A 14,001-nucleotide genomic window follows, 5' to 3' on the forward strand; every position below is an offset into this window, starting at 1 on the left:
TGGGCCCGGACGCCCCCGTGTGGGCCAGAAGCCCTCGGGAGGCAGGGCCGGCCGGAGGGGACGCCAGTGTGTCGATCTGTGCCGACGTTTAGCCAAGGGGTGTGGCTCGGGTACATGTTTTTTTTACTTTACGCTTTTTTGTATTTCTTGACTCCTGATGAAAACGTCCTGCTTTCAGTAAAGGTGACCATAAAGATCCCCACGTGCGCACGACTCACAAAATCCCACCACCGTTCAGAGAAGCAACAGCGTCCTTACTGTGTGTCCCCCCCGGATAATCTGTCTTGAATTGCTTGGCAGGGACCCTGCCTGCCTCTGACGGTGCCTTGACCTCGCGGGGGGAGCCGCCGGCCCGCGCTCCCTCCCGGGTGTCACCGTGTCCCCTGCTCCCTCCCGGGTGTGACCGTGTCCCCTGCTTGCTCTCCTCCAGCGACTGGACCCCGCGACGCTGAAGAAGCTGCAGGCCACTGAGGAGCTCGGCGTGCTTGTTTCCAGAAACGGCTCCGTGTTGGGTCTGAAGTCTCAGAATGGATACGTTCCTCCAAAGCCACCCTTGGGGTCCCCTTCCCCCCGACTCTCCAAAACGCCCCCCAACACTCCGACCATTCTGGATGAGCCCGGAAAGAAAGTCAAGAAGCCGAGTCCCCTGCAGTTCGTGTCCCCGTCACGCAGAGCTTCTCAGGGGCTCCACGGTACCAGCACCGGGAGCGGCGCCAGGGGCGAGGGCCACAGGCCCGGCTCCTGGGACGGCAGGGCTGCTGCCCCCTCTACCTCACCCAGGCTCCCGGCCGGAGTGACTGCCAGTGGGCCCGCGGCGGGCAGCGAGCGTCCCGAGCCCGACAGGAGGGGTTCCGGTGGTCCCAGCCCGGAGCACTCCGCCAGCAGCGACCCCACCAAGGCCCCCCCAACGCCCGAGAGCGGAGCCGCCCCCTCGGGTGATTCTCAGGGAACAAACCCCAGAGCGCTGCCGGGCGGAGAGGACTCCAAGGCGGCGAAGCCCAAGCCCCCCGTCCTGAGCACCACCGCCACTGAGCCCGCAAGCATCATGTCTCCTCCACCAGCCAAAAAACTGGCCCTTTCTGCCAAGAAGGTGGGTGTGTGAGGGTCTCGCCGCAGGAAGTGTGTCTGTAGAGTTCAAAGAGCAGGTTTGGTGCTAGTCTTGGGGGTGGGGGTTGTGGTGGGGCCTTTGGCCCCCCCCTCGACCAGAGGAACAGAGTGGTTGTGGGTGCTCGCAGGGTGCACAGGGCCGCCCCGGGCGCGGACGGGGGCCCGGGGGACGCTGGTGCGGGAGTACTGCGTGTGGCTGTCGGGGGTCGGGGCGAGGTGGCGGTCCCCCGGATCCGTCCGTAGGCAGGATCTCCCGTGGAAGCCTCGGGGAGGACGGGGCAGGTGCGGTGGGCGGGCAGGACGCGGGCGGGCTGCACCTCTGCGTGTAGCACGAGGCTCGAGGAGGCGACTGTTGTGCTGAGACTTTTGCTTCAATTTCCTTCCTTTTCTCCTTTTTGTTTCTAACCAAAAACACTTCTGATTCTTCTTCTACCGTTCCCCACCCCCACCTCCCTCTGTTTTGTCCCCTTCTGTCCCCTCATCCTTCTTTCTGGGCTCTTTCATTTTTACTTTTCGTTTACGTTTATTTTCATTTTTGTTTTCCCTCTTCACTCACGGCAACCTCTTTTAGACCACCAAGTTTTTATTTATGTCAATAACTGCAGGCCAGCACCCTGCGGAGGGCAGCCGGCAATGACCTCCGTCCACCCCTCTCACCATTGTCCGACCTCACCTACCCCAGGAAAACCACTCACCCGGTCGCCGCCTCCGCCTGGCCTGTCGGTGCCATCAGGTGAGCCGTGGGCGCGGGCCCTGCAGGCCGGCTGCTCCTCCCCTGTGCTTAGCGTGTGCTTGGCTGGTGAGGACTCACCAGGTCTCCAGCCTTGCGGGATGGACGGTGTTGTGCAGCTCGACAGGTACGGGGCGTATCCCGCACCGACTTCTCCCCGTTTTCTCGGTTTCCATCTGGCAAAGGAGCCCTGGCTGGTCAGAGGCGGCCTGGTCTCTGCCACACTGATGTTTTTTTTTTTTTACTGGTCTTCGTTTTCCGTCTGTCTGCCGTGTCCATGTGGTGACGGTGACGTGCCTGTGGTCCCTCCCCAGCCTCCTGACGGGACCGCACAGGAGAAGAGGAAGGCAGGAGTCCCAGAAGGACCCTGCGTGGACTCATTTCTGTGAGCCCACCGAGGGGTGTCTTTTTGTCGCCGGTGTCATTTTGTGCGTCCCCCCGGTACCCCCCGAGCGGGTTCCCCGGGCCGTCTGGGCTCGCTGGCCTCCGGAGCTCCGGGCGGGCATCCAGAGCGGGAGGTGTGGCTCTCTGGGGGGTCTGTTCAGGCTCCGCGCCGACGCGTCTCCCAGCCTGTTACGCACGGGGTGCTGGTGTCCCTCAGGGTGTCGTGGTAGAAAGCGGAGTTGCTGATGCCCGGTCGCCCGGTCGCCCGGTGGCCGGTGGGGCCTTTGGCGCCTGGGGAGGGAGGGAAGGAGGCAGCTGGGTGAGGCCGGGACGTGGTGCCGGTAGTTTGGCGTTCGCCGTGGGCGCTGATGTGGCCTCCCCACCCCCCGGCTGCCCCGGGGATGGTGTGGTCAGCCGCGTGTTCCCGCCACCCAGCCTCTCCAGCCCTCGTGCTCGGGCTGGACCCGGCACAGTGTTTTTGCAGCGGGTAGGTCCTTAGACTCTTAAAGTATTTACTGTGTGTCTCTTACTCTTTCTCTGACACGCAGCTTTTTCATGACATTGGCCAGGGAGCGCAGTAAATGGCGTAGTAGTTCCCTTTGTCCAGGCGTCAGTCTGTTCCACTTTAGGGGACAGCATCCTGTTTGCTGCCGTGACCCTTCCGGGCGGGCTTTGTCATCACTCAGTCCCGAATGAGAACGGTGAGGCCCACAGAGGTTAGCCGTCTTGGGACCCTGTCGCCGGCAGGAGGTGGGCCAGAGAGTGTGGCGTGAGGGAGGCCCTGTTCCTGCCCCGTCCCTGTCTAGCCGCGGGGTCCACTGTGGAGTCTGTTCCCCTGATTTCCCAGAGCCCCCCAAATTGGAGAGTCCTGGTACACGACCCCTAGGCCTGCACCGGCCCTCCTTGCGAGGCTGGCGTCCTGGGCATGAACGTCATGAGGCTCGTGGGGAGCTTAGCGAAGCTGCTTCTCCCAGCACATTCGTGTTGAAAATTAGTAACAGGAGGGGCGCCTGGGGGGCTCAGTCGGTTGAGCGTCCAGCTTTGGCTCAGGTCACGATCTCAGCGGTTCGTGGGGTTGAGCCCCGCATCGGGCTCTGCCGACAGCTCGGGGCCCGGAGCCGGCTTCGGATTCTGTGTCTCCCTCTCTCTCTGGCCCTCCCCTGCTCACACGCTGTCTCTCTCTCTCCCAGTAATAAATAGACGTCAAAAAAAATTTTTTTTTAAATAAATATCAAGAATTTGCAAAAATACCTCAAACCGTCTGGTGATAGGGACAAAGAGATATGTTACGATTTTTATTAACTTTGACCTTCGGTGTATTTGCGTCTTCTCGTGAGTCTCTTTTCTCACTCACTACGTACGACCAACATACGTCTAAGGTTGACAGCGGCGAAAACCACCTGAAAGGGAAGGGGGCCGAGGGTGGGAGGGAAGGGCCCGGCTGTGCCTCAGAGCAGCGTGTCCTCACAGGGCGCCCTCACCCGCTCCCAGACCATCCAGCCGTCCGAAGCTCCCCGTCGGCCCCTGCTCGTCACTGTCCAGTAGCCCCCGACCCCTCGGGACGTCAGACCCACAGAGCTGCTCCTCCGCCTCTGCTCCCCTGCCTCAGGTCAACGGGGGCTTCCGGGCCCCTCCACACCAGCTGCCGGAGGCCAGCAAGCCCCCCCGGAGCCTCTGTAAGAAGAGGAAGAGGAACCGGAGGGGAGGGGCGCAGGGGCGGGGCTCAGAGATGTGCGCCGCGGCCGCAGCCCCTCCCGGGAAGAGGAGGAAGAAGAAGGGGAAACGCGCGGAGGCCGTGGACGCCTCCCCCCTGCAGGAGGGGCAGGTGCAGAGGCAGCACCAGGGCCTCGAGCGCAGGAAGGAGGGCCGGGCGGAGGTGCCCGTGGACCGCCTGGAGGAGGAGGGCGGACGGCAGCAAGAGAACGGCCAGCAAGCGGGGTGCATGGCCGACGGCCACCACGTGAGCGGCAGGAAGAGGAGGCGGGAGGGAGCCGAGGGCCTCGGTGCCGAAGACGGCCTCCCGCGGGACCCACCATGGCACAGGTGAGCGCGGGGAGCCAGGCGGCCCCCCACCCCGCCAGCGACACGGTCCGACCCAGGTGGGTGTCGTCTGGAAATACAGCGTGCCGACCAGGCTCCTAGGACGTGGCCGCGTCGTCAGGTGTCTCGCCGGAGCCAGAGCCGGATGGCGCGGTGCCTGCCCCCGTGCGTGCCCCCAGGCGGCAGGCGCCGCGGCCGCGTCATCCGGCCTGTACGACTTGCCCGGGTCGGTTGCAGTTATGGGCTTTTCTCCCCGACCGTGGCCTCGGGCAGCTGGCACGCTCTGTCCTGCTCACGTCGGGGGGTGGGGGGGGGGGGCGGTTTCTCAGGGGGGGGCTCTTCTGCACAGTTAGGCATCTGCCATTTGGGAGTTCCGGGGCGAGTGAACCCCCACTGTCACTCCCCGTTTGCTCAGAGCTGACTGTTGACTGACTTCCCAGCAGCTGTTCTCTCTTGGATGTCACCGAGTCAGAGGCCAGTACAGCATCTCCAAGGAAAAAGAAAAAGAAAAGAAGGCAGCAGGAGTCACGGCAGGAAGTACAAGAGAACGAGCTCCCCGAAGCCTGCAGGGGAGAGACGCAGAGGGGCCCTGCCGTCCCTGGGAGCCAGCCCTCACCGGCCGTGAACGGCAGGCGGCCCGGGGACCGAGCAGGTGTGCACCCGCCGAGGAGGGGGAGCCAGGGGCTGGGCCCGGGGCCGCGTAGCTGTACATCCGGGGAGGGGACCGCAGGGGAAGGGGGCTGGGCACAGGCCTGCTGTATTCCAGAGGCAGGTGCGGTGCAGGGGGAGGGGCCAGGATGAAGACCTCTTACCTCTGCTCTGTCCCCGTGGGCAAGCCGCCTGCCCTGGGGGTCACTGCCTGCCCATCCGGACAAGCATTCAGCTGTAACTACTCCGGAGAAGCAGAGAGGGTACGCTTGCGCTTCTCCACATTCTGGGAATACTGTGTTTTTCCCGATTCAGGGCTCTTCCTGCCTGAACTTTTCCGTCGGGATGAGTCCTGGGCCATCCAGCCTAGAGTTCCTCCGTGACTCTTGAACTTGGAGTGTCGGCCTGTGTTTATATTTGGCCTTTTCTGAAGATCACGTGGCCTCTTGCTGCCCGGGTGCCCAGTGTTTCGGCTGTCCCCAGGCCTTAAACGCCCGTGGCTCAGCACCTCCTCTGGCTTTTGTTTCCTTGTTCCCTCAGAGCTGGCCAGCCTCAGCTGGGTGCTCCTGACACAGCGTGTCTGCTAAGCGAAGGGTAGAGAAGGTCACCCCTGCTCGGGAAGGGATCCGGCAGGCGGCAGACTCCGTGAGATCTGCTCTGCCGCCGGGGGATCCAGTTACGTTCGTGCTTTTGGGGGCGAGCGGGCTGCTGGGGAGCGCTGTGTATTTGTCCAGCCCCTGAGAAGCGAATCTGGCTGGGCGTTCATTACCGTGGGAAGCGCTACCACGAGGCCGTGACGGATAAGGCGGCCAGCCTGTCGAGGAAACGTCCGCACGGAGGTGGCCACGCAGCAGCCTGGCCGCGGTCGTCAGACCCCGGCTTGCTCTGTCAGCACGCTGAGCACGTGGAGACGGTGCTCGGGCCGCAGGGCCCACCGCCCGGCGCAGGTGCCCCCGCGGCCCCTCGTCTGTTTGCTTCCCATCCCGAATATCACAAGGCTGGGCTTCGTGGGCAAGGGCCTTCACGGCCAGGAGACGGGGAGAGCGTTGCGGTAGCTCAGCGGGACCGCTGGCCCGGGCCGTGCTGTGGAGCAAGCAGGAGGCTGGAGAGGGCAGCGGGCACCGGCCGAGGGGCACCGCGCTCGGGACACGAGCCCACAGTTCACGGGGTCACTGACAAAGTGGAGGCCAGGAGAGCAAGGTCCGCTTTGTGCTGAGGGAAGGGAATCCGTTCTGGCAGCTGTAGGCAGAGGAGCTCGGGCAGAGGTTGGGACCAGGCAGACGTCGTTTCTAGAAGCCTGAGGAGGGTGGTCAGAGCCGTCAGTACCCAGGTGTCCGTGGTGGCCTGGCCGTGCCGGGACGGGGCTGAGAGACCGCCTCCCCGGAAGCTGAGGTGATGCCGGTGCTTTGTGGTTCCCTCCGGTTCCGGCCCCTCATTTCTGGCCCCTTCCCTGGAGGAGGCGCCGGTTCCCACGGTGGGGCGCTGGGGTTTTGGTCTTTTCCGAGAGTCGGGGTGGACAGTGGCCCGTCTATGGAGAAGCAGTCGGGTGCCTCGTGAGAGGCAGACGTGGTGTTTGTCTGATTGTAGGGCAGGCACGGGCTCCTCGCGTGTCCTGGGTCCGAGACGGGGAGGCCGACGTGCTCCAGGAGCTGCTTGAGTATTCCTCAGATAAAGCCTACGGGAGAAAAGGTACCGGTTTTGAGCCCGGGCAGCGCAGAGGTCTCAGATGGGCCCTGGGGTCACGATCCTGGGGCGCGGGAATTGCTGGGCTCCAAAGATGAGCCGAGGAGTGTCCGTTCAGAACCGGTCCCTGGGGGCGGGGAGAGCAGACCCTGTGCCCCTGGGTGGCGCGGGCCGGGCGGGCACGGGTTGGAGGGAAACATCCGGCGCCTGAGACCTCGTAAACGAGGGTGCGGGTCTGAAAGGGACCAACTGCGGGCTGACGATGCAGAGCCAAGGACGTCTGCATGGAAGTCATGGAACCGCTGACTGTCCTGCTCGCTGCGGGCCCCTCTGCCCTCCCCCGTCCTTCTCTGCACGTCCGTTTCACCAGAGGGTGGCACTCGAACGTTTGAGTGTATCAGGAGTAGGCCCGTCCCTGTCTACACCGCATTCTGGAAGCCGGTGCACAGAGGTGTCTGTTTTGCAGTGTTGACGTGGGACGGCGAGGTGTCGGCCGTCAGTCAGGACGCCATTCAGGACAGCAGATGGGCCCGCGCGGCCACGGTGATCGATGACTGGGACGAAGAGTTCGATCGAGGGAAGGTACGAGGTGTGCTCGCGGCCGGCGTGGCGGGGTGCTCGTGGTGGCCCCGCTGAGGCCTGGCTCAGGGAGGACTAGGCCCTTTGGGGCGGTTGGAAGTGGCAGTGGCCTCGTGAAGTCGTCCGGGACGGCGGGAGGTGGGCTGCTGGGCTCGATGCCAGCCTGGCCGCTCTGAACGTGGCGTGGCCACGGACGAGGCGTCTGTCCCCTGCTGCTGTGTTCCTTCCTCGGCAAGGTGGGGACAGTGGGGACGCCTCCCACGGGCCACACGAAGAGAAAGCTTGTTGATTTGGTGGCATGTTGAGATCCGTGTCTCCCCCCCCCCCCCCCCCCCCCCCCCGCAGTAAGCCTTCACGAGGGGCTGCGGGAACGGGGACGAGCCCTTTTTGGGAATTGTGATGCCTGCGGTTTCTTGACGCAGGAAAAGAAAGTGAAAAAGTTCAAGAAAGAGAAGAAAAGAGCCTTCAACGCCTTCCAGAAACTTCAGAGTAGACGGAACTTTTGGTCTGTGACTCACCCAGCTAAGGCAACCAGCCTCAGTTACCGCCGCTGAGTTTGCTGCTGTCGAGATGGGTCAGTGTGTGTGTGTGTGTGTGTGTGTGTGTGTGTGTGTGTGTCTGTGTGTGAGTAGTGGATGTCAGTGTGGGTTCTGGGCTGTGTCTGGTGCATGTGCGTGTGTGTGGTGAGGTGTGTGTTAAGTGTGGGGATTGTGTGATGAGGTGTAAGGGTGGGGGGTGTGGTGCGTGTGCGCGGGAGAGAGCTGGTGCCGTCTGATGTCACGTGATAACTGGTGTGGACACGCCCTCCGGGTCGTTGGCGGGAGTCCCAGGCTCTCCTTTCTCGTCAGGAGCAATGTCCTTTGCCCCACAGCCTCCGGAGACGAGGTGTCCTTCCTGGGTCCTGTCCGTCTGAGCTGAGAGCAGCCCCGCCGAGGACTTTGTGCCCCGTGGCCGCCAGGCCGGCACCGCGAGCCCGCCGCAGGAGGACGGCCCACGGAGGCCCTGGGCTTCTTTGGATCGGGACCTCCGGTGTCACGGTGTGAGCCGCACGGTGACGCGTAGAGCGGGTGGCAGCACGCCGGGCCGGCGGCGCGTGTGGTCCGCGGGGGGCGCGGGGGAGGACGGCGGCCGCACCCCTCCCGGCGCATCCTCGGACGAGAGGCCCAGACGTCCGTCCCTTGATGCTGGCGGCCGGCGCTGCCGTCTGGTCCCGGCCTCCCCGTCTCTGCGGTGGGGTGGGGGGGGGCTCTGTCTATGCCTTACGTGTCCCCTCAGAGGGTAAGCCCGGGGCCGGCCGCCCACCGCACTCCTCCCTTTTCTGGAATCGGGGGGCGGCCCTTCCGGTGTATCGTCCCCTGCGAGAGACTCTAGGCCGGCTCCCGGGAGCAGGGGCCTCGAGACGATGTGCCGACACGCCTGCCTTTCCGGCCGTTTATTCCGAGGTGGCTTTGCCATTCCTTCCCCTGCAGCTGCAGCGACCCGCGGGTCTTTATCGAGGTGGTGGTCTTGGGGTAGAATCCTTTTCTTTTACTACTTAATAGAAGACTTTCGTTTTGACCAGGTCTGTGGCTTCCATTAGCAACGTATTTCCTTCCCCCAATACGCGACACTAGCTTTATTCGCTCAATTTTGTGAGTGCTTTTGAATTTAGATGATTGTATGATTCGAGATCACTTTTTTATCTTGCTCAAGCTGTGCCTGCGAACTTGTAATTTAATAAATGTGGGAAACCCGCAGTCGAGGTGGCGTTTTCCGGAGAACAGACACGTGACCCAGTAGTAGAGGGCGTAGAGGTAAATCTTAGAGCGACTCCACGGTATACGTCTGTCTGCACTTCCTTTCCTCTTGGGAACGTCCGCGTGGAGGTGGACTGACGTCTGGTGTGGACCTGTCCGTCCTTCGCGGCCTGAGGCCCGCCGATGCCCTTGTCCGGCACCCCTGTGCCGCACTCTTCCCGAGCCTTGCCGCTTGCTCGGGGACCGGGGGGGTGGGGGGGATCAGAAAAAGCGTTACGTGTTTCACAGAGGGAGGTACGTTAATTTTTTCACGGAGGTAGTTGTGTTTGGTTTTCCTTTCTGTCCTTCTATTTCTCTTTGGAAAAGGTGGGAGAGTACTAATACCCTGGCCCGCTCTGGGGCTGCTTCTGGTCCCAGCAGGAAGCTTGGGTGCTGTGTCACCTGTGTGGGGGGCCTTTTGGTTTTTCAGAGGACGGAACCTTGTTCGTAGATGAGGGTTGTTGCTCCCCACCCCAGTCCCCAGTGTTCTATGGCCTTGTCATCTGCCTGTTTGGGGGGGAAGACAGGGGCCTTTATGGGCAGGGCTTTTTTTTTTTTTACCCCCCCTCTTGCAGTGTTGACCTTCATTCTTGTATGGCCCTATTTTTCTGGAACGTTCTATAGTTGAAAAGGGAAGTTCATTGTCTGCAACACAGAATTTGTCTCTTTTCTTGCTCCCTCTTCAGACCAGGCTCTTCCCTCATCCGCTGTATAATTATGAAAACTTTTTCTAGGAAAACATGCCCGTTGTGTCTTGGGCGGTGCTGAGCACTGGCCTGCCTACAGCATTCGTCACTGTTCCGTAGGGGCAAGCCCTTTCCTCCCGCAGAAGGTCGTCAGCCACACTGGGAGGGGGAAAGGGTGAGCCCGGAAAGTCAGTCCAAACTCTAGGGGATGTGTAAATATATAAATATATATAAGTAACGAAAGCTTTTATATGATTGCAGTCACTTGGTTGACTTAGGACATGGGTTTAATTTAACTTTGTGTTTGGGGGGAAGGGTCCCCCCCTCCCATTGATCCCGTGCGGCCTCACTCGCCTGCCTTTTCCCGGTGGGCTCAGCCCACTGCGTCCCGTGCGCCACGCCTCCGCTCCCGGGGCTGAGGCGCCCCAGACGTTGCCAAGATCCGGGTGCAATAAAACGAGTTTTTGTGAGCCCTGCCCGTGTCCTCGTTTTCCTGTTTTTCTCCCTTGGGTTTTGTCAGAGTTGCATTCCAGCCCCCGGCACAGGTGAAGGCTTCCCCGCGGTGTGGTGCTGTAACCCGCCGGTACGTGGGAAAGCGTAGAGCAGATCTTCGTTAAGGAAGAAGAGGAACCAAGGGGTTTATTCAAGTGTATTCATAAATACGTTTATTGGAATTTAAGACAGAGGAGCCCTTTGAAGTGGCCCGCCAGGCCTCGTGGGTGATTTGCAGGGAGGACTGCGTTGAGGAAACTTGGAAACCGTAGCATTCCACTGAGGTTTGCTGCTGTTTGAATTTTTTTTTTTTTTTTTTTTTTTTTTTTTTGTAACCGAATAACGTCTGGGTCTCTGCGGGGAAAGAGGAGAGAGAAATGATAGGTTTTATCGAACTGTGAGTTTTCTTCAGTCAGCAAGAGCAGCACAGGCCTCCGGTTTGGGATCCTCCCGGCTTGGCTGGTGCCCGGCGGAGAGCAGGTGCGGCCGCGCAGGTCGCGCCCCTTGAGCCCCTCCTGACGCGGGCAGACGGGCCCAGCTGCTCCGGCCACACGCTGGGGGGCGTGGCGAGGAAGACTGGATGCCGGGGTCCACACAGGAGCTTAATTGGGGCTCATCTGCTGAGCGGGAGGAGCCGGGTCTGGAAGCTGGGGGAGGCCACCGGGGGCGGCAGGTCCCCGCACAGGTGACCGTGACCGTGATTGAGAGGTTACGTTTGGCCAGAGCCCCACCTGTGAGTGGGAGACGGAAGCGAAGGCAGCCCTGGGCTGGAGGCAGGCTTCCGGCAGGTGGGTTCGGTTCCGGGCGCTCCGCGAACACCACCGGGCAGGCCTGTTCCCGAGCCCCGCGGCTGCTTCCCTCTTCCTCCCCCTCAGTGTCTCCTCCGAGTTCCCACCCAAACATGCCCGTCATACCCGGGGCCTCTGCCCCGTCACTAAGAGCAGATGAAGTGAGACCACAGCCGGACGCACACCGAACGGGGTGCCCGGTGGGGTGGGAGAGTTTGGGGCGGCTGATGGCAGCCCAGAGCCCCGGCTGGCGAAGCCCAGCTCACGTCCGTAGTTCATGAATCGGGCTGGGCGGCGGTAGGCTGGGGGTCCACTTCAGCTCCGGGGCCCGGCGGGCATAGGGGCAGGACCACCTCCTCGTCGCTGTCGCTTTTCCAAACTGTAGGGCTGCCGGCCGTACGTGTAAAGGTGAACAGAGAGCTCAATCTCCCAGGTGGCCCGTGGTCTCCAGGGCAGGGACCAGCGGCTCTGGGTGGGAACCACGAGGATGTCTGTCCACAAAGCGTGGGGTATGTTTTGGTGGATGATGTCGGCATGAGCCACGTCGTGCGGGCGTGTGCGTGTGCGTGTAGGGAGTTCCCGTGAGCTCCCACACTACTTGCGACAAGAGTTTGCAAGGTCTGGTTGGCGCCGTGGACTCTGGAGTCTGGTGGGAGTGGAGGGAAGACAGGTGAGGACGACCCGTCCGCTCGCCGGCCAACAGTTGCCCCAGGGCGGCATTGGAGGCGGCGGTGGAGAGGTGGGGAGCTGGCATCCAGGAGCGGAAGGTTCCGGGTGGGGGAAGGACAGCTCCTGGCCTGGGTGGGCAGTTGAGTGGCAGAACCAGTGTACCAGGGAGGCCAGTGGGTGACAGATTCCCTGCGGTGATGCAGTCACGCCTGTTCTGGGAACAGGAACCTCGGGAGGGTCACAGGGGTGAGGTGTAGGTGAGCTGTGGGCTCCGAATCTTGGGGTTCAGAAAAGTCCAGGCGTTTGGCCACTGCCCCCACCCCCACCCCCACCCCCCCACGCGGGGAACCCGCTGGGGTCACCGTAGCAGTGAGCGTGCCCTCCGGTCCAGAGAGGGGCCTGAGTGCCAATCCCTGCCCTGAGTCTCGGGAGCGTGGACAAGCCTCCGTGTAGACGGGACACAGCAGGGGAGAAGGAGCCCCTCGGGGGGCCGTGAAGACGCCTGGTTCTTGGTAGGTGCTCAGCAGCGTGGTTCTCCCCCAGCCCCTCCCTTTGACCACACGCGTGCCCCGCTCCTTCCTCCCCCACCTCTGCGTGTCTGGACAGCTGGCTGCCCGTCTTTATGAGGCTCTGCCAGCCCCTTCAGTGGTTTTCCCAAACGCCGTTGCTCCCTTCCCGCCTCTGTGCCACTCACTCTTGGCGAATGGTTTCTAATCCCGCTACAGGAACCCCCTCCCGCTCCGAAGCAGAAGAACAAACCACGGGGAACCACCTGCCCCCCATCTTCCTGTGCTCCTGGCGGTTCCAACACTCGCGGGGCAGCAGAGTCAGCTGGGCGTGTTATTCCAGGCCAGTGTGAATGAAACTGGAACCTGGGAGCGAGGCTCGGGCATCGGCATTTAAGACCCCTCCGCCTGCATGCTACTGGGCCGCCAGTGCCGAGAATCGCTTATTCTGGTCCCAAGCGAGCCTCAAATGTGAGCGCGTGTCAGAATCACCAGGGGGTCGTTCAGACACCCACGTTGCTGGGCCCCATCCCCCGACAGTCTGATTCAGCAGGCAGGGGCAGGGAGGGGGCTGAGAGCGTGCATCTCTAACGCTCCCAGGGGGTGCTGGATACGATCCAGTGGTCCTCCTATGGAGTGGCCGGCACGAGGGGGGAGTTTGGGAAGGAAGTCAGGTGCGTAGACGGAAGACAGGAAGACTTACGCTTGACCCGTGGGGACCGCCACAGACACCAGAAGATACGCCCGCTTCCCTCGGTAGGGCCGGTACCCTGCCTTTGTCTGGAGGCCAGCCTCTTCCACTCTCTGGGGGTCCGTCTGCCTCTTTCTCTCATGACCTGTTCACTTGTCTGCCGTCCTAAAACCCCTTGCCTCTGTGTCCGCCCCAGCCACCGTCTCCCCCCGCCAAGCCTCAGCTTGCTCTCTGCTCCTTCCTCGAGGTCCTCAGCGTGCTGCTGTCATTACTCCACTCAGCAGCCCCATCCCCAGTGTGATGGGCATTGGCCACAAGCCCTTTTCTGTATTTGACACTGTTCACTGGCCCCCGCCAAGAGTTCTTTTTCTTTTCTTTTTTGTCATTGTTTTGTTTTAGCGCAAGCAGGGGAGGGGTAGAGAGGGGGAGATAGGATCTGAAGCAGGCTCTGTGCGGACAGCAGTGAGCCTGACGCGGGGCTCGAACCCACGAGCCGTGAGATCACGGTCTGAGCCAGAGCCGGACGCTCAACCGACTGAGCCACCCAGGCGCCCCTTTTCCTGTCTTTTAAATGTTAAAGCTGTTGCGTTAAATGGAGCCAGAATCCGTCAGTTCCGATCAATACATCTCACTGCCCGATCGATGTAACCCTGCTGAACGTCTTTTCCTGGATGCCCTTCTGGCGAGTTCTTGGCCCGTCTTTTGTTTGCCTCCTCTTAGTGGGTCCTGCTCCTCCCGGGCCCCTCCGTGGCTGGGGGCTCACCCCCTACCCCGTTGCCAAACCCGGAAACGTGGCCACCCCCCCTGCACACCTCCCTCCCGTCACCCACACACACTCCAGTAACGGAAGTCTCATCTCCCCAACGTCCCGTCACCACCACCCATCTCTAAGCTTGAGTCCCCACCATTTTTGTCCTGACCCCCCCAAGAATCAAACCAGCTCGAACCTCCCGTGGGCCTGCTTCCTGCTCTGGTCTCCTGGCCCCCAGGACGATCTTTCAGGACAGGAAACCCTAGGCAGTCGCCCCCTACAGAGGTTTCCCACACCTCTGGGCTGACCGCACCTGCATGGCCTCGGGGCAGCCGTCTGTCAAGGCCTCGGAAAACACGCGGGGGGTGGGGGGGGGGGGGGGACCCAGGGCCGGGCGGGCGTGCTTCCTCCAAACACAGTCTCCACCTGGCTCTCCTCCAGGAGCAGCTGCTGCTGGGAAAAGAGGTCGGGT

The 14,001-nt window shown here is 62.1% G+C and overlaps 1 protein-coding gene across 4 annotated transcripts in view; it reads left to right on the forward strand.

The window, feature by feature from the left end:
* USP36 (ubiquitin specific peptidase 36) overlaps positions 1-10,102 on the forward strand; it is a 31,770-nt gene extending 21,668 nt beyond the window's left edge. The window contains exons 12-19 of one of the 4 annotated variants that reach the window (XM_058705708.1): positions 431-1,090; positions 1,713-1,840; positions 3,692-4,264; positions 4,702-4,913; positions 6,497-6,598; positions 7,059-7,174; positions 7,594-7,745; positions 8,043-10,102. In XM_058705708.1, the coding sequence (XP_058561691.1) occupies positions 431-1,090; positions 1,713-1,840; positions 3,692-4,264; positions 4,702-4,913; positions 6,497-6,598; positions 7,059-7,174; positions 7,594-7,725 (1,923 nt within the window). In that variant the 3' untranslated portion in view covers positions 7,726-7,745; positions 8,043-10,102. Of the gene's footprint in view, positions 1-430; positions 1,091-1,712; positions 1,841-3,691; positions 4,321-4,701; positions 4,914-6,496; positions 6,599-7,058; positions 7,175-7,593; positions 7,746-8,042 lie in introns of those variants that run through there. The other 3 variants (XM_058705709.1, XM_058705710.1, XR_009255425.1) reach the window with 3 other exon arrangements.
* Positions 10,103-14,001: the final 3,899 nt, after the last annotated feature.

The sequence above is a fragment of the Neofelis nebulosa genome, chromosome 16 (assembly GCF_028018385.1).
Source record: "Neofelis nebulosa isolate mNeoNeb1 chromosome 16, mNeoNeb1.pri, whole genome shotgun sequence".
NCBI lineage: Eukaryota > Metazoa > Chordata > Mammalia > Carnivora > Felidae > Neofelis > Neofelis nebulosa.